This window comes from Chrysemys picta, chromosome 5 (assembly GCF_011386835.1).
Source record: "Chrysemys picta bellii isolate R12L10 chromosome 5, ASM1138683v2, whole genome shotgun sequence".
In the NCBI taxonomy this organism is placed as follows: Eukaryota; Metazoa; Chordata; order Testudines; family Emydidae; genus Chrysemys; species Chrysemys picta.
Window position 1 is genome coordinate 145,079,431 of NC_088795.1, and position 22,112 is coordinate 145,101,542.

The 22,112-nt window shown below is 63.8% G+C and overlaps 1 protein-coding gene across 1 annotated transcript in view; it reads left to right on the top strand.

Annotated features, from left to right (window-relative positions):
* The first annotated feature begins 414 nt into the window (after positions 1 to 414).
* Positions 415 to 22,112, top strand: part of LOC135984063 (dedicator of cytokinesis protein 2-like) — a 202,590-nt gene continuing 180,892 nt past the window's right edge. The window contains exons 1-10 of the mRNA XM_065598501.1: positions 415 to 517; positions 7,024 to 7,107; positions 11,581 to 11,621; positions 11,989 to 12,044; positions 12,855 to 12,951; positions 13,835 to 13,983; positions 14,752 to 14,887; positions 15,193 to 15,344; positions 19,840 to 19,921; positions 21,689 to 21,824. Of these exons, the coding sequence (XP_065454573.1) occupies positions 475 to 517; positions 7,024 to 7,107; positions 11,581 to 11,621; positions 11,989 to 12,044; positions 12,855 to 12,951; positions 13,835 to 13,983; positions 14,752 to 14,887; positions 15,193 to 15,344; positions 19,840 to 19,921; positions 21,689 to 21,824 (976 nt within the window). The 5' untranslated portion in view covers positions 415 to 474. The remainder of the gene's footprint in view (positions 518 to 7,023; positions 7,108 to 11,580; positions 11,622 to 11,988; positions 12,045 to 12,854; positions 12,952 to 13,834; positions 13,984 to 14,751; positions 14,888 to 15,192; positions 15,345 to 19,839; positions 19,922 to 21,688; positions 21,825 to 22,112) is intronic.

The window sequence follows — 22,112 nt, forward strand, 5'->3', positions numbered from 1 at the left end:
CGGGCTGGCTCCGTGGGGCCCCGGGACCAGAGCCCAGCTCCCGCTCCCCGTGCTGGGCTGGCTCCGTGGGGCTCCCACTCCCTGTGCCGGGCTGGCTCCGTGGGGCTCCCACTCCCTGTGCCGGGCTGGCTCTGTTGGCCTAGCAGGGAAAGGCCCCAGTGTGAGCCCCTAGGTGCCCTGTTGCACTCGATGCAGGAGCAGGCTGCTCCGTTGGCACTTGGGGCTGGGGGCGTCTCTCGCTGGTGTCCCGCAGCCCTTGGGTCTCTGCATCGGGCGCACTCGGATCTGGCTGGGGAGAAGGGGCCGGTTGCAGGCTCTGTGCAGAGCCCAGCTTTGCTTAGAGGAAGTGGCCCAGGAAGGTTTGCACAAGCCGGTGAGACGCACGTGACCCTGGCAGCTCAGCGGGAGGAACTGGCTGCCACACCGCGCGGGGACGGTCGCATCGCTGGGCTGGGCTGGGCTGGGCTGGCTGCAATGGCCCCCTGGCTGCCCACCAAGAAGGAGAAGTATGGAGTTGGTGAGTGGTGCTCCCTGGGCTGCCGCCTGGGCCACCTTGGGTGGGGGTGACCGGCCCACTGGGCCACCACAGAGCCTGTCAGAGCTGAGCGGGGCAGGGATGCCCAGCTGCAGGGTGGGGCTGCAGATTTTATTGCTATGAGCCCTGTCTGGGCAGGTCTGGACTGCAGGCCCTGCGAGCCGGGCACAGGGCCCACGTTCAGAGAGCTCAGCCCCTGGGCCCAGGTACCGGCGTTGGGTGGGGCTCGGGGGGCTGGCTGATGGCTGATCTGGGGGGGGGCTGAGCGGTGTCAGGGCTGGGGGGGCTGAGCAGTGTTGGGGGGCAGCATCAGGCTGAGTGGGTCTGGGCTGGGGGGGCAGGGTCTGAGCGGTGTCTGGGTGGGGCAGAGCAGTGTCACGGCTGGGGGACCGGGGCTGAGCGGTGTCTGGGCTGGGGGGGCAGAGCGGTGTCTGGTCTAGGTGGTGGCTGGGGACTAGGGGGGCAGAGCGGTGTCTGGGGGGGCTGAGCGGTGTCTGGGTTGGGGGGCTGAGTGGTGTCTGGTCTAGATGATGACTGAGGACTGGGGGGCAGAGCGGTGTCAGGACTGGGGGGGCTGAGCGGTGTCTGGGGGGGCTGAGCGGTGTCTGGGGGGCAGAGCGATGTCACGGCTGGGGGGCAGGGGCTGAGTGGTGTCAGGGCTGGGGGGGCTGAGCGGTGTCTGGTCTAGGTGGTGACTGGGGACTGGGGGGCAGAGCGGTGTCAGGGCTGGGGGGCTGAGCGGTGTCTGGGGGGGCAGAGCGGTGTCACGGCTGGGGGGCAGGGGCTGAGTGGTGTCTGGGCTGGGGAGCAGGGGCTGAGCGGTGTCTGGTCTAGGTGGTGACTGGGGACTGGGGGGCAGAGCGGTGTCAGGGCTGGGGGGCTGAGTGGTGTCTGGTCTAGGTGGTGACTGGGGACTGGGGGGCAGAGCGGTGTCAGGGCTGGGGGACTGAGTGGTGGTGGGTGGGGTGTCCTTGCGTCTCCCGCTCCCCAGGGCCGTGTTCATTTGCCCCTGGGAGGTGCCCGCTCAAGGGCTCTGGGGCTGGGGGCTGGGAGTGCTACAGGCCCCCATTGGGCGCACTTGTCCCTGGGACTGTGAGCTGGGGACAGGCCTTGGCTCCAGCCCCCCACGCTGGCCGTTGAAAAGCTGCCTGGCAACCAGGGGTAACTGTTGACCCCTGAGGGGAATTGAGAACTGGGGCGATGGCCCCAGGGCCGAGGTGGATTCTCCGTCCCTGACAGGTTTTCTACCAGACTGGCTGCTTTGCTAGGAGATGTTCTCCCGCCGGGCGCGGCCTGGGCTGGCCCCGCTCACACTACACAATTGCGCTGCTCCCTGTGGCCCGGGAATGGCGTGCGAGGGTGAGTTCTACCCACGGCCCCGCTCTCCACGCTCCGGCCTTTCCCCTCCACGCCTAGAGTGACCAGACAGCAAGTGTGAAAAATCGGGACGGGGTGGGGGGTAATAGGAGCCTATGTAAGAAAAAGACCCCAAAATCGGGACTGTCCCTTTAAAATCGGAACATCTGGTCACCCTATGGGGCCACGCCCCCAGCAGGGACCCTGGGCTCAGCCCCTGCCTCAGGCGGGTCATGCATGGCGCACGGCGAGCCAGGGCCTGCCACTGCTGCTGCCAGCCCGCAATGCACCGGGCAGCACCGCTGCCCCCCCGTGCCCTCCGCCCCGAGGCAGCGCCTGCACCAAGGCGGTGTCTCCTGCTAAAGATGGCTGCTTGCACCTCTTCCCCTTCCCGCTGGCTCTGCCCAGCCTACGACTGCAGTGTCCCTGGAGGGGCAGAGATGGTGGGAGGTCATGCACTGCCGAACTGCGTGTGCAGCGCCCGCGGGTGCCCTGGGGGTGAGCGGCTGCTCCCCATTCACAAGTGCTGCTGGCTGGGTCGGTGTCTGCTCCTCACCGGCTCCTCACCTGCCCTTCCCTCCAGGCCCAGAGCCAGTGCAGCAAACCCCTGCACCCTCTGCGCGGCCCCCGAGACCCCCTGCACCCTCCGCGGAGCCCCCGAGACCCCCTGCAGCCTCCGCGCGGCCCCCGAGACCCCCTTGCACCCTCCGCGGAGCCCCCGAGACCCCCTGCACCCTCCGCGCAGCCCCCGAGACCTCCTGCACCCTCCGTGCAGCCCCTGAAACCCCCCTGCACCCTCCGCACAGCTCCCGAGACCCCCTGCAGCCTCCGTGCAGCCCCCGAAACCCCGCTGCACCCTCCGCGCGGCCCCCGAGACCCCCTGCACCCTCCGAAACCCCCCTGCACCCACCGCACAGCCCCCGAGACCCCCTGCAGCCTCCCCGCAGCCCCCGAGACCCCCTTGCACCCTCTGCGCAGCCCCTGAGACCCCCTGCACCCTCCGCACAGCCCCCGAGACCCCCTGCAGCCTCCGCGCGGCCCCCGAGACCCCCTTGCACCCTCCGCGCGGCCCCCGAGACCCCCTGCAGCCTCCGCGCAGCCCCCGAGACCCCCTGCAGCCTCCGCGCTGCCCCCCGAGGCCCCCTTGCACCCTCCGCGCAGCCCCCGAGACCCCCTGCAGCCTCCGTGCAGCCCCTAAAAGCCCCCTGCACCCTCTGCGCTGCCCCCGAGACCCCCCTGCACCCTCCATGCGGCCCCCGAGACCCCCTGCAGCCTCCGTGCAGCCCCCGAAACCCCGCTGCACCCTCCGCGCGGCCCCCGAGACCCCCTGCACCCTCCGCGCAGCCCCCGAAACCCCCCTGCACCCACCGCACAGCCCCCGAGACCCCCTGCAGCCTCCCCGCAGCCCCCGAGACCCCCTTGCACTCTCCAGGAATAGAGCCGGGGGCTCCTGCGCTGTAAGGGGGAGGAGGGGCCGGAGCCAGGAATAGAGCCAGGGGCTCTCGCACTGTAAGGGGGAGGAGGGGCCGGAGCCAGGAATAGAGCCGGGGGCTCCCGCGCTGTAACCGGGGGGAGGGACCGGAGCGAGGAATAGAGCTGGGGGCTCCTGCGCTGTAAGGGGGGGAGGGGCCGGAGCCAGGAACAGAGCTGGGGGCTCCCGCGCTGTAACTGGGGGGAGGGGCCGGAGCCAGGAATAGAGCCGGGGGCTCCCGCGCTGTAAGTGGGGGAGGGACCGGAGCCAGGAATAGAGCTGGGGGCTCCTGCGCTGTAACCGGGGGGAGGGGCCGGAGCCAGGAATAGAGCCGGGGGCTCCCGCGCTGTAAGGGGGGGAGGGACCGGAGCCAGGAATAGAGCTGGGGGCTCCTGCGCTGTAAGTGGGGGGAGGGACCGGAGCCAGGAATAGAGCCGGGGGCTCCCACGCTGTAACCGGGGGGGAGGGGCCGGAGCCAGGAATAGAGCCGGGGGCTCCTGCGCTGTAAGGGGGGGAGGGACCGGAGCCAGGAATAGAGCCGGGGGCTCCTGCGCTGTAACTGGGGGTAGGGGCCGGAGCCAGGAATAGAGCCGGGGGCTCCCGCGCTGTAACCGGGGGGAGGGGCTGGAGCCAGGAATACAGCTGGGGGCTCCTGTGCTGTAACTGGGGGGAGGGGCCGGAGCCAGGAATAGAGCCGGGGACTCCCGCGCTGTAACCGGGGGAAGGGGCCGGAGCGAGGAATAGCGCCGGGGGCTCCTGTGCTGTAACCGGGGGAGGGGCCGGAACCAGGAATAGAGCCGGGGGCTCCCGCGCTGTAACCGGGGGGAGGGGCAGGAGCCAGGAATAGAGCCGGGGGCTCCCGCGCTGTAACCGGGGGGAGGGGCCGGAGCCAGGAATAGAGCCGGGGGCTCCCGCGCTGTAACCGGGGGGGAGGGGCCGGAGCCAGGAATAGAGCCGGGGGCTCCTGCGCTGTAACCGGGGGGAGGGGCTGGAGCCAGGAATAGAGCCGGGGGCTCCTGCGCTGTAAGGGGGGGAGGGACCGGAGCCAGGAATAGAGCCGGGGGCTCCTGCGCTGTAAGTGGGGGAGGCGCCGGAGCCAGGAATAGAGCCGGGGGCTCCTGCGCTGTAAGGGGGGGAGGGACCGGAGCCAGGAATAGAGCCGGGGGCTCCCGCGCTGTAACCGGGAGGAGGGGCCGGAACCAGGAATAGAGCCGGGGGCTCCTGCGCTGTAACCGGGGGGAGGGGCTGGAGCCAGGAATAGAGCCGGGGGCTCCTGCGCTGTAAGGGGGGGAGGGACCGGAGCCAGGAATAGAGCCGGGGGCTTCTGCGCTGTAAGTGGGGGAGGCGCCGGAGCCAGGAATAGAGCCGGGGGCTCCTGCGCTGTAAGGGGGGGAGGGACCGGAGCCAGGAATAGAGCTGGGGGCTCCTGCGCTGTAAGTGGGGGAGGGACCGGAGCCAGGAATAGAGCCGGGGGCTCCTGCGCTCTCTGCACAGACCTTCCTCCCGCCGAGCCCAGTCTGTGGCAGGAAGCCTCGTGTTGCAGGCTCCTGCTGTCACTTTCCTCTGTGGTATTTTCTGTTCCTGCTTTTCTCAGTAGCTGCCTCTCAGCAGAGGCGTGAGTGGAACTGTTTCCGTGGCTGAACGGTCCCTGTGGCGCCCCGGCTTGACCCCTGCCTGCTGCACTCACGCAGGGTCCCAGAGCCTGAGCCAGACTCCGAGTCCCAGGTGCCTCGTGCTGGGCTCAGGACCCCGCTCACCCGGCTGGGAGGCAGGACAGCTGGGGTGACCAGACGTCCCGGTTTTATAGGGACAGTCCCGCTATTTGGGTCTTTTTCTTAGATAGGCTCCTATTACCCCCCACTCCCCATCCCGATTTTTCACATTTGCTGTCTGGTCACCTACAGCCCATGGCGAGGGGCTGGCCTGGACTCGGGAGCTCCAGGTTTAGTTCTGGGCTGATCCAGGGAGTCGCTGAGGAGCCTGCCCAGGGCTCAACACCCGTGAGTGGGGCCAGATTTGGAAAGAGCCCCCGACTGGGGGCTGACCCTGGCCCTGTCTCTGCACGGGCTGGGGAAATAGGCATTGGAGACAGCAAGGGGTCTGGGGACAGGGCCGTGGGGCTGTGCATAGCAGTGGGCAGGCCCTCGCCCCTTGGGGTGCCCCTGCTGAGTTATCTGTTCTTTCTGCGTAGGATCCCACAGGGCGTCTCATCCCCAGGGCGTCTCCCCCGCCCGGCTCCCCTCAGAGCAGCAGCTGCAGCCGCCAGTGTCTTGTTTTGAGAGGAGTTTTTACAGCAATACCCATGCAGGCCTGTGTTGATGTCAGAGATCTCTGCTGGGGGCAGCAGGCGGGGCGGGCTCGGCTGGCCCCTAGTTCCTGGAGCTCATTCCCAGCCTGGCCCCGGCCCCCCCCACACCCACAGCTTTACCCTGGTGCTGGCGGGTCCCAGAGGGCCCTGGCAGCCTCCTCCCTGGGCTCTTCCAGACATGCTGGGCCCAGGGCGCACGTTGGAGCTAAGGCCTGAGACCTTGAACCTGGAAGTTGAAGTTTTGAGCAGCTCTTTGTGTGACCTTTTATGCAAATCACTTAATGAGCTAATTTGCATGTTTAGAATTGTGCGTATTTAACGGTTTGTCACTACACCCTCCCCAAGCATAGGGCGGGTGTGCAGCTGCCGGGGGCCTGCGCTGTTGGCTGCTGAAGGCTGCAGGGGTCCTGGGATGGAGGTGGGTGGCAGCTGGGGGTGGGACCCTGCTGCCAATAGAGGGTGCCCCCAGCTGGGCCAGCGGGAGAACAGGGGGAGGAGGCGCCCCGCTGCCTGCAGAGCAACCCCCGGTCCGCTAGTGCCCGGCACGCAGAGCTGCAGCTCAGGGGCTGGGCAGAGCCAGGCTGGGCTGTGGGCGTGTGGGAAGGAGTGCCATGGGCGGGAGCATCCCTCCGGCTGCTTGACAGCCCTGGCCCTGGGCACCGTGAAATCCCCACCCCCCAGGAACCTGGATCCTGCCCGCGCTGCTCACGCCCGTGTCCCTGGCTGGCAGCACCCTGCAGATCTTCCCGCAGCCTCGCGGCAGCACCCGGATCCAACCTGCCTCCAGCTCCATCAGCACCCTCCATCCTGGGGCTGCTGAACTCAGACCCCTTGGGAGCCCTGAGACTGGCCACGCTGGGGCTGAGAGTGGGCAGGACCCCCCAGGGCTCTCCTCTGTGCAGTGTCATAGAGGGGTCTCTCCTGCCCCCCTGCCCCAGCCAGTCACTTCCCCCGGGACTGCCCTGCCCTGCCCACTGAGTACAGGCTGGGAGATGGTGGCAGCATGGGGCCTGGCGCGGGGCGGGGTTACAGACAGCTCTGTGCCAGAGCAGAGATGAAGGGGGCATGTTGGGAGTGACGGGGGCTGGGTCAGCCTGGCACACCAGTAGCGGTGGTTGTGACAATGGGGGAACACCAGGAGCAAAGGGCGGCCCCACCCGGTGCTGGGGAACAGCTGAGACAAGTTGTCCGCAAGGCACTGAGAGGCCGAGCGTGCCAGGTTTTCCCTAGCCCCAGAGACGGATGAGCTGGGCTGGGTGAGGCAGTGAGAGGGCAGAGCCGCCTTCAGGGGGCTGGGGTCCAGAGCTGCCCCTTCTCATCACCCCCCTAACTCCCCTGGCTGTTGTTTTGCAGCTTTGTGGAACTTTTCGGGCACGAACGAGCATCACCTGCCGCTGCAGATCGGGGATACTGTGCACATCCTACAGGCCTCGGAGGGTAAGTGGGGCCGGGCACTGCAAGTGGGGGAACCGGCTCCACAGACCCCAGGAGAATCCTCTTGGACATTTCACCGCCTGTGAAACCATCAGCCACACTCTTCTTGAAATCATGTCCTCCCTCGGCTTTTGGGATGCTGCCCTCTCCTGGTCCTCCTCCTCTCTCAGCTCCCTTCAGTGGATGTCCTCGTCCCCCTCCCGCTTTCCGTGTGGGGTCCCCTTCTCTTCTCCCTCTGTACCTGGGCTCTGGGTAACGCCGTTCTCAACCACAGAGTCAGCCACCCTCTCCATGCCCAACCCACTGATCTCCCTCTGCTCCAGACCGTCTCCTTCAGGCCAAACGACAATCTGGGCCTTTCCCTCTGACGCCTCCTTGGGACTGTCTATCTAGCTGCCAGCTCCAGCTCCTAGTCTTCCCCCAAGCCCTCCCCGCTTGGACAACGCCACCATCCTGTTCTGTCACTCAGGCCTGTAACTGGGGCATTGTCTTCACCCCGGCCTCTCGCCAGGTCCTCACATGCAGCTGTGTGTAAATCTGGCTGGTTCTTTCTGCAGAGCGTCTGTGAGACAGGGCCGTTCGTATCCCTCCCCACAGCTCCCACTGTCCCCCAGGCTCTGATCAGTTACTGACTGTCCGTCCCGCCCCGCTCAGAACCATGCAGCTCCTAGCCCGAGTAGGGTTGGAAGGGACCTCAGGAGGTCATCTAGTCCAACCCCCTGCTCAAAGCAGGATCAATCCCCATCTAAATCATCCCAGCCAGGGCTTTGTCAAGCCTGACCTTAAAAACCTCAAAGGAAGGAGATTCCACCACCTCCCTAGGTAACCCATTCCAGTGCTTCACCACCCTCCTAGTGAAAAAGTTTTTCCTAATATCCAACCTGGACCTCCCTCACTGCAACTTGAGACCATTACTCCTTGTTCTGTCATCTGCCACCACTGAGAACAGTCTAGATCCATCCTCTTTGGAACCCCCCCTTCAGGTAGTTGAAAGCTGATATTAAATCCCCCCTCACTCTCCTCTTCTGCAGACTAAATAACCCCAGTTCCCTCAGCCTCTCCTCGTAAGTCATGTGCCCCAGCCCCTTAATCATTTTCGTTGCCCTCTGTTGTACTCTCTCCAATTTTTCCACATCCCTTCTGTACTGGGTAGACCAAAACTGGACACATTACTCCAGATGTGGCCTCACCAGTGTCGAATAGAGGGGATATCAGAGGGGTAGCCATGTTAGTCTGAATCTGTAAAAAGCAACAGAGGGTCCTGTGGCACCTTTGAGACTAACAGAAGTATTGGGAGCATAAGCTTTCGTGGGTAAGAACCTCACTTCTTCAGATGCAAGTAATGGAAATCTCCAGAGGCACGTATAAATCAGTATGGAGATAACGAGGTTAGTTCAATCAGGGAGGGTGAGGTGCTCTGCTAGCAGTTGAGGTGTGAACACCAAGGGAGGAGAAACTGCTTCTGTAGTTGGATAGCCATTCACAGTCTTTGTTTAATCCTGATCTGATGGTGTCAAATTTGCAAATGAACTGGAGCTCAGCAGTTTCTCTTTGGAGTCTGGTCCTGAAGTTTTTTTGCTGTAAGATGGCTACCTTTACATCTGCTATTGTGTGGCCAGGGAGGTTGAAGTGTTCTCCTACAGGTTTTTGTATATTGCCATTCCTGATATCTGACTTGTGTCCATTTATCCTCTTGCGTAGTGACTGTCCAGTTTGGCCAATGTACATAGCAGAGGGGCATTGCTGGCACATGATGGCATATATAACATTGGTGGACGTGCAGGCGAATGAGCCGGTGATGTTGTAGCTGATCTGGTTAGGTCCAGTGATGGTGTTGCTGGTGTAGATATGTGGGCAGAGTTGGCATCGAGGTTTGTTGCATGGGTTGGTTCCTGAGTTAGAGTTGTTATGGTGCGGTGCGTGGTTGCTGGTGAGAATATGTTTAAGGTTGGCAGGTTGTCTGTGGGCGAGGACTGGCCTGCCTCCCAAGGTCTGTGAAAGTGAGGGATCATTGTCCAGGATGGGTTGTAGATCACTGATGATGCGTTGGAGAGGTTTAAGCTGAGGACTGTAGGTGATGGCCAGTGGAGTTCTGTTGGTTTCTCTTTTGGGCCTGTCTTGTAGCAGGAGGCTTCTGGGTACACGTCTGGCTCTGTTGATTTGTTTCTTTATTTCCTTGTGTGGGTATCGTAGTTTTGAGAATGCTTGGTGAAGATCTTGTAGGTGTTGGTCTCTGTCTGAGGGGTTGGAGCAGATGCGGTTGTACCTCAGTGCTTGGCTGTAGACGATGGATCGTGTGGTGTGACCGGGGTGGAAGCTGGAGGCATGAAGGTAGGCGTAGCGGTCGGTGGGTTTTCGGTATAGGGTGGTGTTAATGTGGCCATCGCTTATTTGTACGGTGGTGGGGGCCCACACTTTCCTTGACCTTCTTCTTGTTGCTAACATACCTGTAGAAACCCTTCTTGTTACCGTTCACATCCCTTGCAAGCTGCAACTCCAATCATGCCTTGGCCTTTCTGATTACACCCCTGCATGCTCGAGCACTATTTTTATACTCCTTCCTCGTCATCTGACCAAGTTTCCACTTCTTGTAAGCTTCCTTTTTGAGTTTAAGCTCACCAAAGATTTCACTGTTAAGCCAAGCTGGTCGCCTGCCATATTTGCTATTCTTTCTGCTCTTTGGGATGGTTTGTTCCTGCAACCTCAGTAAGGCTTCTTTAAAATACAGCCAGCTCTCCTGGACTCCTTTGCCCTTCATGTTATTCTCCCAGGGGATCCTGCCCATCAGTTCCCTGAGGGAGTCCAAGTCTGCTTTTCTGAAGTCCAGGCAGTCCCCCAAGCAGCTCATGTTGGATCCAGTGGAGAAGGGGGAGCCAGCGGAGGGTGCTGTGGGCACAGTGCTGCTTACAAACTGTTTGTAAGCAGCACTGTGCCCACAGCACCCTCCGCTGGCTCACTGGGAAAGTGAGGCTGACTGGTCTGTAGTTCCCCGGGTTCTCTTTCTATACTTTTTAAAATATGGGCACTATATTTGTCTTCTCATTCATGGCATGACCGATCCCCATGCTGCCTGTCTGTGCTCACCTCCCATCAGCCCGTGACACCAGCCTCCAGCACTCACTTGGTCTAGGTTCAAACAAGCTCCTTGGTGCCTTCTCCCTTGCCCCCATGCTGGGGAGGAGCGCCCCATAAACCTCTGAAAAACTAACTCATTGTCCGGCTTCAAACTCCCTGAGCACTCTGCTTTGCCGCCATGCTGACAAAAATACCTGAGAGAGATTCAGGGGCTGGTGTGCTGAGACCACTGACTGTCACGCTGGCCATGGTCTGGTTGTTCTCTTGGGCTCCCCTGGAGGTCTGTCTCTGCTCGTCTCTTGTTGTACACAGGTTGTCAGCTCCTTGGGCAGGGCCTGTCTCTGTTCTGGGTTTGGCTCCAAGGTGCTTTGAGACACAACAATACACAACAATAGCAGCCAGCCCCCAGCAATACCTCCCCTCAGCAGCCAGTCCCCCCACTACAGTCCCCGTAGCCACCGCTCCTGCTGGGAGAGCCTGGGCTGGAGTAGCCAGGAGCTCCCCCCACAGCCAGGGATCCTGCCCCGCCCCCCACAGCGCCCCCTGCGGGGAGAGACCGGGGCTGGAGTCACCGGGAGCTCCCCCACAGCCAGGGATCCTGCCCCGCCCCCCATAGCGCTCCTGCTGGGAGAGACCAGGACTGGGGTAGCCGGGAGCACCCCCCAAACCCATCACTCCTGCCCTGCCCCCCCATAGCGCCCCCTGCGGGGAGACCGGGGCTGGAGTCACCGGGAGCACCCCCCCATACCCAGCACTCCTGCCCCGCCCCCCACAGCTCCCCCTGCGGGGAGAGACCGGGGCTGGGGTAGCCGGGAGCACCCCCCCATACCCAGCACTCCTGCCCTGCCCCCCACAGCGCCCCCTGCTGGGAGAGACCGGGACTGAGGTAGCCGGGAGCGCCCCCCCATACCCATCACTCCTGCCCCGCCCCCCACAGCGCCCCCTGCGGGGAGAGACCGGGACTGGGGTAGCCGGGAGCACCCCCCCATACCCAGCACTCCTGCCCTGCCCCCCCATAGCGCCCCCTGCGGGGAGACCGGGGCTGGAGTCACCGGGAGCACCCCCCCATACCCATCACTCCTGCCCCGCCCCCCACAGCACCCCCTGCGGGGAGAGGCCGGGCTGCAGCAGCCGGGAGCACCCCCCCATACCCAGCACTCCTGCCCCGCCCCCCACAGCGCCCCCTGCGGGGAGAGACCGGGGCTGGGGTAGCCGGGAGCGCCCCCCCCATACCCATCACTCCTGCCCCGCCCCCCACAGCGCCCCCTTCGGGGAGAGACCAGGACTGGGGTAGCCGGGAGCGCCCCCCCATAGCCATCACTCCTGCCCTGCCCCCCACAGCGGGAAGTGCTCTCCTTTCAGAGGCCCTTGGGTGTCTCACTGGCTGTTGTTCGCTTGCAGGCTGGTACAGAGGGTACTCGCTCAGGAACAGAGCCACCTGGGTAAGTCTGCTGCTCCTCGCGGTGCGGAGGGGCCGGGGTGCTCGTCCTCTCCGTTGTCCCAGGGCCGGGCCCCAGAGCTGCTGTGGGGCGCTGGGGACACGGTGCGTGGCCTGAGGCCGAGCTCATGCTCTCTCCGCGTGGCGTCCCCTGCAGGAAATGGCCGGGCCTTGCGGGGAGTGACTTTAACCTGGTTTGGGGGCTCCGAGCCTCCCCCAATGCCTGCTCTGGCCCCATCAAGGACCTGGCCCTGGGTTGACCCACATCCGACTGGGTCGGGGGGTTCCTGCCCCATGAGGGCCGACACCCCTCCCTCTGGCTCTGCCCCCCAGATCAGGGTCGCTGTGCTGACGACTTCTCCTCTCCCCAGGGCATATTCCCTGTCACACTGATCCACCTGAAGGGCGCCCATGTGGAGCAGAAGGGGTAGGTACCGGGGGGGCAGGGAGGGGCTCTGGGCTGACTCAGCAAATGTTTTACTGGTCAGGGGGCTGGGTCCTCCCTGACCTGCACCTCACTGGGCCCACCCCCCCGCCCTGTCCCAGTGCTTAGCTGGGTCCTGCCCCCCCACCCCGGTCCCAGTGCTTAGCTGGGCCCTGCCCCCCCACCCCGGTCCCCAGAGCTTAGCCGGGTCCTCTCCCTCCTCCCATCCCAGTGCTCGGCTGGGCCCTGCCCCCCGACCCTGGTCCCAGAGCTTGGCCAGGTCCTCTCCCTCCTCCCATCCCAGTGCTCAGCTGGGCCCTTATGCCTCCCCCCACCCGTCCCTGTGTTTGGCCAAACGTCTTGCCCTCCCAGTCCCAACACTTGGCCGGGCCCCTCCCCTGGCGCGAGGTGGGGCAAGCAGCCCAGCGCCCCAGGTCTGTGCCTGGCCTGGTTCTAAGCTCTCCTAACCCCATCCCCTGCCCCAGCCTGGTCCATGGGCTGCTTGCCGTAACCAGCCTGCAGCTCCGGGATTCGCTCCCCTTCTCACCTGGCCAGGCCGGGGCTCTAGCTGCCAGTGGGTCCCTGGCCGGGGTGGGCAGCCCCCTCAGGGGGCAGCTGGGCCCAGGGAGAGCGATGCAGGGTCTCTGTGGGGCTCCCTGAGGCTGAAGGCTGGCGCTGCCGCAGGCTGTGGCAGGACTCGGGCGCAGGCGGGAACTGGGGCTGCTAAGCTCAGGGACCCCCACGTGGGGGGCGGGGATGGGGCTGAGCCTCCTCGCCACGTGCAGGGCTCGGCCTCACCAGCTCTCTGGCCAGGGCGGAGGAGAACATTGTGCCGGCGGAGATGCCGATGGTGCAGGAGATCACCACCACGCTGCGGGAATGGGCCACCATCTGGAAGCAGCTCTACGTGGTGAGCCTGGGGCCCAGCAGTAGGGAAGCCCCAGGGACTGGCCCACCCCCTTGGGATGGGCCACCAGCCCTCGGCACAGGAAGGGGAGGGACGGGGTGGGGGATGCACAGGGCAAGCGCCAGCCTTTGGGATGGGGGCTCTGGGAACCATGGGGGGTGGGTCCCAGGCTGAGTGCTGTGAAGAGTCAGAGATGCGGGCTGTGGGAACCATGGGGCGGGGGCTCTTTGGGATGGGAGCTGCGATGGGGTCAGGAATGGGGGCTGTGGGAACCGCAGGGGGGCTCTTTGGGATGGGGTCTCCAGGGGCTGCGATGGGGTCAGGAATGGGGGCTGTGGGAACCACGGGGGGGCTCTTTGGGATGGGGGTTGCAGGGGCTGTGTGGGGTCAGGGATGGGGGCTGTGGGAACCGCGGGGGGGCTCTTTGGGATGGGGGCTGCAGGGGCTGTGTGGGGTCAGGGATGGGGGCTGTGGGAACCGTGGGGGGGCTCTTTGGGATGCGGGCTGCAGGGGCTGTGTGGGGTCAGGGATGGGGGCTGTGGGAACCGTGAGGGGGCTCTTTGGGATGGGGGCTGCAGGGGCTGTGTGGGGTCAGGAATGGGGGCTGTGGGAACTGCGGGGGGGCTCTTTGGGATGGGGGCTGCAGGGGCTGTGTGGGGTCAGGGATGGGGGCTGTGGGAACCGCGGGGGGGGGCTCTTTGGGATGGGGGCTGTGAGGGGTCAGGGATGGGGGCTGTGGGAACTGCGGGGGGTTGGCCTTTCTGGGATGGGGTCAGCAGGGGTCAGGGAAGAGGGGCCACGTGGATTGGGGCTCTCCACTGCGAGGGCTGCGGGTGGTCAGCTCTCTGGGATCGGGCATGACTCTTGCCCCCTTGTTGCCCTGCAGATGGGGCAGAAGGAGCGATACGGGCAGGTCAGGAGGATGATGTGTGAGCTGATGGAGAGGCGCTCGCAGCTGCTCTCTGGGACACTCCCCAAGGATGAGCTCCTGGAGCTCAAGAAGGAGGTGACCAGCAAGATCGACTACGGGAACAAGTGAGAGCAGGCAGGGGGCAGGGAAGGGTGGGGCTGTGATGGGGGGGCCAAGGCAGGGGCATGGGCCGGAGAGGGGCTGTAGGCAGGGGGTCGGGACTGGAGAGGGGCTGTAGGCGGGGGCAGGGTGGAGCCGGGGAGGGGCTGTAGGCGGGGGGTTGGTACTGGAGAGGGGCTGTAGGCGGGGGCAGGGTGGAGCCGGGGAGGGGCTGTAGGCAGGGGGTTGGGACTGGAGAGGGGCTGTAGGCGGGGGCAGGGTTGGGACTGGAGAGGGGCTGTAGGCAGGGGCAGGGTGGAGCCGGGGAGGGGCTGTAGGCAGGGGCAGGGTGGAGCCGGAGAGGGACCAGGGATGAGCACTAGTACGTGACGTGGGTGCACTGGAGAAAGTGAGAGCATGGGCAATGAGACAGCCTGGGTGTGCGAGGCACACAAGTGTGCAAGCAGCATAGTGTGAGCGAGGACCCAGGGGGCAGGGAGGGCCCTGCAGTGCGTGGATCAGGAACAGTGAGGGGGTTGGGGGTCACCCGTGGTGACCCCTGACATGACCCTTGCTGCAGTCCTGGGTGAGGCCCCTTCCTGCCCCAAGGTGGGCACCTGCTGGGCCTGCAGGCTGGATCCGCGGCCAGGGACCGGAGGGGCTGGGCGTTCGCTCCACAACAAGGTGGCTGGGTGCTGCTCTGTGTGTGGCTGGGCTGGGCCAGAGGCCTTGGAGAGTCCAGGTCCCTGCCCCATGCCTGGAGTCGTGTTCATGCCCCGTCCTGTGCTCTGCAGGATCCTGGAGCTAGACCTGGTTGTGCGTGACAAGAACGGGAACATCCTGGACCCCGACAGAACCAGCATCATCAGCCTCTTCCAGGCTCACAAACAGGCCACAAGCATGATCAGTGAGCGCATCCAGGAAGAGATGGTGAGCGCCCAGCCCTGGCCCCCTCGCCCAATCCCTCCTCCCAGACTCTGCCCCACCCCTTGCTAACAGGTGTGCTGGCCCTGCCCGGCTGAGAGGCACTGCCCACGGGAGTCCATACACAGAGAAGGGGAGTTCCAGCCCCCTGCCAGGTTGGGGGTCTCCCTGCCCCACCCAGGCCCCTGCGCTGAGCTTCAGGCTATCCTGCTGCCCACCACTCTGGGCCTGCTCCAGGCAGGAGCCAGGCTGGGGAGGGGCCAGGCAGGTGGGAGTCCTTTTGGCCTTGACCTCTGCCCGTCTCCCCGCAGTGCTCCCAGCACACCGAGCTGGGCTGCAGTGCCCACCTGGCCTCGCCCTCCCACAACCTCTACCTCTGCGTCCGCAACTTCGTCTGCAACATCGGGGAGGAGGCCCAGCTCTTCACGGCGCTCTACGACCCCGGCCAGCAGAAGATGATCAGGTACCGGCCCCCAGGGAGGGACACAGGGGCTTTAACCCAGCTTTGGGGGCCTCACCCGAAGAGCCCCGGACCAGGGCTGCTGCTCTGATGGGACCTGGCTGACTCCTGAGCCTTGGCCCGCGGGAAGTTGCCAAGTGACCTGCCCCTGGGTCAGTGGCCCGGGGGAGCCTGGGTCAGGGATCCCAGCGCCTGGCACTATGGAGTCAGCAGTTTCCAAACCAGACCTGGAGCAACAGCAGAGCCGCTGTCCTGAGCCGTGTGAGCCCAGATGGCTTACCTGGGACATCGCTCACTGGCCGATGACTTGTCTCCTCTCCCCCACCCCTGCCCACTGACCGGCTGGTGATAACCAGCCCTCCCCTTCTCGCCACTGACCAGAGATAACTCACCCCACCCTCCATTGACTGACCAGTAGGGTTGCCAACTTTCTAATAGTACACAACTGAACTCTTGTTCCCCGCCCCTTCCCTGAGGCCGTGCCCCTTCTCAGATGCCCCGCCCCTTCTCAGAGGTCCCGCCCCCACTCCCTCTATCCCCCCCTCCTGCCCTCACTTGCTCTCCCCCACCCTCACTCACTTTCACTGGGCTGGGGCAGGGGGTTGGGGTGCAGGATGGGGTGAGGTCTCTGGCTGGGGGTGTGGGCTCTGGGGTGGGGCCAGAAATGAGGCATTCAGGGTGCAGGAGGGGGCTCAGGGCTGGGGCAGGTTGTGGGAGGGGGTGAGGGCTCGGGGAGAGAGTTTGGGTGCAAAAGGGGGTGCGGGGTGCAGGCTCTGGGAGGGGGCTCAGGTCTGGGCCAGGGGGTTGGGGTGTGGGCTCTGGGAGGGAGTTAGAGTGCAGGAGGGGGCTCAGGGCTGGGGCAGGGGGTTGGGGAGTGGGCGGGGGTGAGAGGTCTGGGCTCTGGGATGTAGTTTGGGTGTGGGAGGGGCTGCGGGGTGCAGGCTCTGGGAGGGGGCTCAGAGCTGGGGCAGGGGGTTGGGGTGCAGGAGGGGGCTCAGGGCTGGGGCAGGGGGTTGGGGTGCGGGGTCTGGGAGGGAGTTAGGGTGCAGGAGGGTTCCGACCTGGGGCAGGGGGTTGGGGTGCAGGAGGGGGCTCAGGGCTGGGGCAGGGGGTTGGGGTGCGTGGTCTGGGAGGGAGTTAGGGTGCAGGAGGGTTCCGACCTGGGGCAGGGGGTTGGGGTGCGTGGTCTGGGAGGGAGTTAGGGTGCGGGAGGGTTCCGACCTGGGGCAGGGGGTTGGGGTGCGAGAGGGGGATAGGGGTGTGGGCTCCAGCCAGGCGGCACTTACATCAGGCGGCTCCCGGTCGGCGGTGCAGCGGGGCTAAGGCAGGCTCCCTGCCTGCCCTGACTCCGTGCAGCTCCTGGAAGTGGCCAGCATGTGGTTCCCGGCCAATGGGAGCTGCGGAGCTGGCACTGGGGACGGGGACAGTGTGTGGAGCTTCCCTGATTGCCCCTCTGCCTAGGGGCTGCAGGGACATGCTGGCCACTTCCAGGAGCTGCGCGGAGCCAGGGCAGGCAGGAAGCCTGCCTTAGCCCCGCTGCACTGCCGACTGGACTTTTAACGGCCCGATCAGTGGTGTTGACCAGAACCGCCAGGGTCCTTTTTCGAATGGGCGTTCTGGTCGAAAACCGGACACCTGGCAACCCTAACGACCGGTGATAAGTGACACCCCCCCACTGACTGACCAGTGATATCTGACCCCACCCCCAGTGACCGACCAACTGGGGATAACTGCCCCTGTCCCCCTGAGGGGGAGAGGTACCCCCTGTTCAGGGAGGGTTGGCCTGGCAGGAGCACACAGACCTTGCCCTGGGCCGGGGAACTCCCCGCTGAGGCCAGGGCTTTTGGCCCCTGCTGCGTGCTGAGGCTTCATATGGCATGAGACCCAATGGGACTCAATATGTTGCTGTCCTAACCTGAGGCAGCCGGGGGGCACCCAGCGGGCCCGGGGGCTGGGTAGCTGTTTCTTTCTCTGTAGGGAGGGGAGACAGCCTTCACCTTGGGGAAGCCCTTCCTTCCTGATGCAGCCTGTCTCTGGCTCTCCCTTCCTCTCTCTCTGACACCAGAGGATGGTTTTTAAAGGTCACTAGAGCCCCGAACTGGCCTCACATGTCTCTGGTTAACCTGAGGTCACCTGTTTTCAGCTCAGAGGGAACAGGCCCTTCACCCTTCCTGGGCTGAGAGATCTGCCTGCCCCTCTCTCTCATATCCGTCAGGACTAGTTTGTCCCGCGGGCGCCCAGCGTGGCTCTCAACCCCCAGCCGTTCCAAATACGCCCCACAATAACTTCCCTCCTGGCTGTGCTGACACCCCGTGGGCTATTCTGGTGTCGGCTGCCCAGGAGAGCCAAGGTCTCTGGGAGCTGCCGAGGGTGACGGTAGATGTACACGTGGGGAATTGCCTTCCCACGGGAGTGTTTCTGCCCACAGGGACCTGTTAACCTTCCTCTGTGATGAAAACTGACCGGTTAATGTTACTGTGCGTCTCCTGTCCCTAGCCTTGCCCCCCGAACCCACTGCGTTTGTACTGAATGTGATTCACTTTACCCTCCAGCGCTCGCCCCAGGGCCTGGCAGTCCTGCGCGCCAGGTCTCTGCTGTGCTGGGCTCACTGGCCGAGTGCGTCTTACGGCCCCCTCTGGCGGTGGGTCCCCGTCACAGCTCATAATCACATGTTGCTCAAATGACAGATGGGTGCTGGGGAGCCACGGGCCAGACTGAGTTCGGGCTCTGCAGAGGCCTGTGTTTGGGGGGCACTTTGTGGATCCATGTGATGGGAAGGGATTTGTGTGAAAGTGGGTCCCTGAATTCACTCAGAGAGAAAATGCCCTTCAGACAGGAGTGAGAGCGAAAAGCCCCGGGTCGGCCACCTGTCACACCCTGCAGCTGTGGGTCTCCCCTGGACTGGATTCTGGGGAGGCAGAAGGGGGGTGTCACGGAGTGTGGGGGAGTCAGGGCCCCGCACCCCCCACTTCCTGCGATTCACAGGGACTCTCAGCCAGCCAGTAACACAGAAGGTTTATTAGACGACAGGAACACAGTCCCAAGCAGGGCTTGTAGGTACAACCAGGTCCCTCTGGGGGGCAAGGACCTTAGACCCCAGACTTGGGGTTCCCTGCATCTTCCCAGCCAGCCCCAAACTGAAACCAAAAACCCCTCCAGCCGGCTCTCTCTCTTTGTCCAGCTTCCCGGGCAAAGGTGTCGACTCCGCATCCCCTTCCTGGCTCAGGTTACAGGCTCAGGTACCGTCCCTCAGCTAAAGTCAGCCCCTGCTCTCCCATCCCCCATGCAGACAGTCCCAGTAAAACTAAAAAGAAGAACAGGAGTACTTGTGGCACCTTAGAGACTAACAAATTTATGCATATGCATCCGAAGAAGTGGGCTGTAGTCCACGAAAGCTTATGCTCTAATAAATTTGTTAGTCTCTAAGGTGCCACAAGTACTCCTGTTCTTCTTTTTGCGGATACAGACTAACACGGCTGTTACTCTGAAACCTGTCAGTAAAACTAAACGACATTCCCAAGGCAATCCACCCCGCTCCCTGCTGCGTCACAGGGGTGCTGCTGAAAGACAGAGGAGAGAGGGCAGAGACGGAGCCGTGCTTGGGGAAGGCCAGGCTGAGCCAGGGCTGCAGGTTGAACAAAGAGGTGGCAGTGGCGGATTAGCCTCTGAGCCAATGAGGCCCATGCCCAGGGGCCCCAGACAATTGGGGACCCCCCGAAAAATGGGTGCCCCCACGCCCTGGCCTGCTCCACCCGCCCTCCCGGCGCTCCTGCCAGGGAGCGGGGCAAGCCCCTGTGCCCAACCCCATTTCCCCGGCTTGAGCACAGGAGGGGGGACAGGGGGTCCCCACTTGCTCTGGCCCAGGGCCCTACAAAACAGTAACCCACCTCTGTCCAGGACAGCGTGCACCAGCCAGCCAGCCAGCCAGCCAGGGAGCAGCTTCAGGACTAGCAAAGCGGGATTGCAGGGAGGGAGACAATGGGTCCCTTGAGAGCAGAGCAATGCGCAAACCAGGGAAGGTGTGAGAAGAGCTGATGGGACCGTGCAGTGCTTGCAGATGGGCTGGCTCTGAGGGGTTAGGAATGGGGGTGTTGGCTCCAATCCGGCCCCAGGATGGAGGGATTGGCTGGGTGGTGGGGGGAGGGAATGGGACACTGGCCTTTCCTCTGAGGGGGATGATGGTTCCGATCCGGCCCCAGGATGGAGGGAGTTGCTGGGGGCGTGGGGAACAGGAGACAGGGTCTGTCCTCTCCAGGGGGCGCCGGCTCCCATCTGGCCTCAGGGCAGGGACTGGATGGCTGGGGGGTGGGGAATGGGACATGGGGCCTGTCCCCTCCAGGCTTGCTGCCCGGTCCCCACTTCCCAGTGTCACTGGTTGGCCTCAGAGAACAGGGTGCTTCCCTGCCCCCCTGGCTGGGCCCTATGCCCCTCCCCCACCGGGCTCCTGGCTGTGTCCTGCAGCCGCGAGTCTCCTGACGCTGTCTGGTTCTCTTTGCAGCGAGAACTATCTGATCCGCTGGGCCAGCACGGGGGTCCCCCAGGACATCGAGTTGCTCAACAACCTGAAGGCCATCTTCACGGTGAGCATGGGTACCCTCTTGCCCTGCCTGACAGCATGCCTCTTGCACCCAGACGCCTGAGCCAGGATCGAGCCCTGTCATGCAGGGGACTGCACAGAGACGGGGACACAGAGCCTGCCCCACAGGACCAGTAGCCCGGCAGTCCCAAGATGGACGGAAAAATGCCGGATGGACGTGTCTGTCTAGTTACAGCGATCGTTTATTTTTCACAGTATGCCTACCATCCCCCACAGCTGGGCCACCATGCCCCCCCACTCCACCTGGGCCATCATGCCCCTCCCCATCCTCACCGCAGCTGGGCCCTATTCCCCTCCCCCACTGCAGCTGGGCCCTATGCCCCTCCCCCACCGCAGCTGGGCCACCATGCCCCTCCCTGACCTTCCCCCACCTGGCTCCCAGCCCTGGACTCAGTGCTCCCAGCCCCTCTCCCCCGCTCCGCCTTGACTGGTCCTTGGTCCCAGTGCTCTGCTAGGGTGACCACCTGTGTTGGATGAAAATAAGGGAAAACCATATGACAAATGAGGGGTAACACTTTGTTTTAAGGGACATTTTAGTGAAACTCCAGCATACCATGTATTTCCCTCTCACATCTACATTTCTACTGCCCTTCAGTATACACCTGCAATTATCATACGCGGCAACTGAATGTTTAAAATGGTCTCTATGATTAATTTTAATACATTTCAGTCCATCTGAAAATAAGCAGTGGGTGCTCACCCTAGCTCCTGGTTCCACCGTCTGCTCCTTTAGATCCTTCTGTGGCCCATTTCCTCTGTGACACTCAGACACCAGGGCCCCAACTGCCCCCCTCTCCCCGGGCTTTCCTGTGGGCCCATCTCCTCGGCTGGGGCTTGCCTTGATTTCTCGCAGGCCCCAGGCAGGGGAACAGAGGGCATGTGGCTCCTACTGACCAAGGCCTGGTCTACACTAGGCACTTACAGCCATGTAGCTACGTCTTGCAGGGGTGTGAAAAATCCACACCCCAGAGCGGCTCCGTTAAAGTGACCCAACCCCCAGTGCAGACAACACTAGGTTGATGTCAGAAGGCTACCACCTCTCGGGGGGGGTGGATTGCCTGTGCCAGTGGGAGAACGCCTCCCCTCGGTGTAGGCAGTGTCCACACTGAAACGCTGCAGCTGCTCCGCAGAAGTGTTTTAAGTGTAGACCTGTCCCGAGCTGTATTCGCACGGCACAAGCTGCACCGAGACTGTCCCCAGGAAGGGGCCAAGGCGGCTGGCCAGAGAAAGGGGAAGTCTGTATGTAAATGAAGCTGATAAACAGCATGAGCACAAAGCCAGCTCCCGCCCCACCGTGCTCTTCTGCTGTAGCTGATCATCCAGCCCCGCCCCTCTGCACAGCACCCAGGCAGGTGTCCTGGGAGGGACTCGCTCTGTTCTGTCACCACTGCCTGGTGCCCTTTGGCCGCTGCATGGCTTGTGCACAGGCTGAAGCACCACATCTCAGCGTGTCCCTCTGACTCACTAGAGCCCTGCTTAGTGCCCTCTGGGGACCTATCCCACAATTCCCAGTAGCCCCCAGAAGCAGTGCACTCTGGGAGATTTTGAAAGGCCGGGTGGGGATTGTTAGCACTGTTTGAGCTAGCCCCCTAGTGCCATCCATCCCCACCAGCGCTGACATGGTGCCCCCAAGCTGAGGACTAGCCTGCCCCATGTGGCATCAGAACCCCCTGGGGTGGGACGTGGGACCTGCTGGCCAGGCCTTTGTGCTCTGCTGGGCCTTTCTCTGAGTTTCTCTCCCCCTCCTCAGGACCTGGGCAGCAAGGACTTGAAACGAGAGAGGCTCTTCCTGGTGTGTCAGATTGTGCGGGTGGGGCGCATGGACCTGAAGGAGACCTACACGCGGAAACTGAGCACGGGCCTCAGACGGCCCTTTGGCGTCTCGGGTGAGTGTGGGCCCTGGATGCATTTGTTCCTGGCTGACAGCGTGCAGCAGCCCTCGGCCCCAGCAGTGCTGCCCCTCCACTGGCCGCTCAGCCAAAGGGCTGCAGCTGGCTTGGCCTGTGTCCCTGGCCTGAGGTGGGGGCTGCATGGCCGCAGTGTTGGCCTGTCAGTCCGTGACCCTGCCCCGGCCCTCACCTGGGCCAGCATCCCTGCTCACTGCCAGATTTGGCTCCCTTATTTACAGCTGAAGGTGGGGAGAGGCCAGTCCCATCCACTCACCCCCAGCCCAT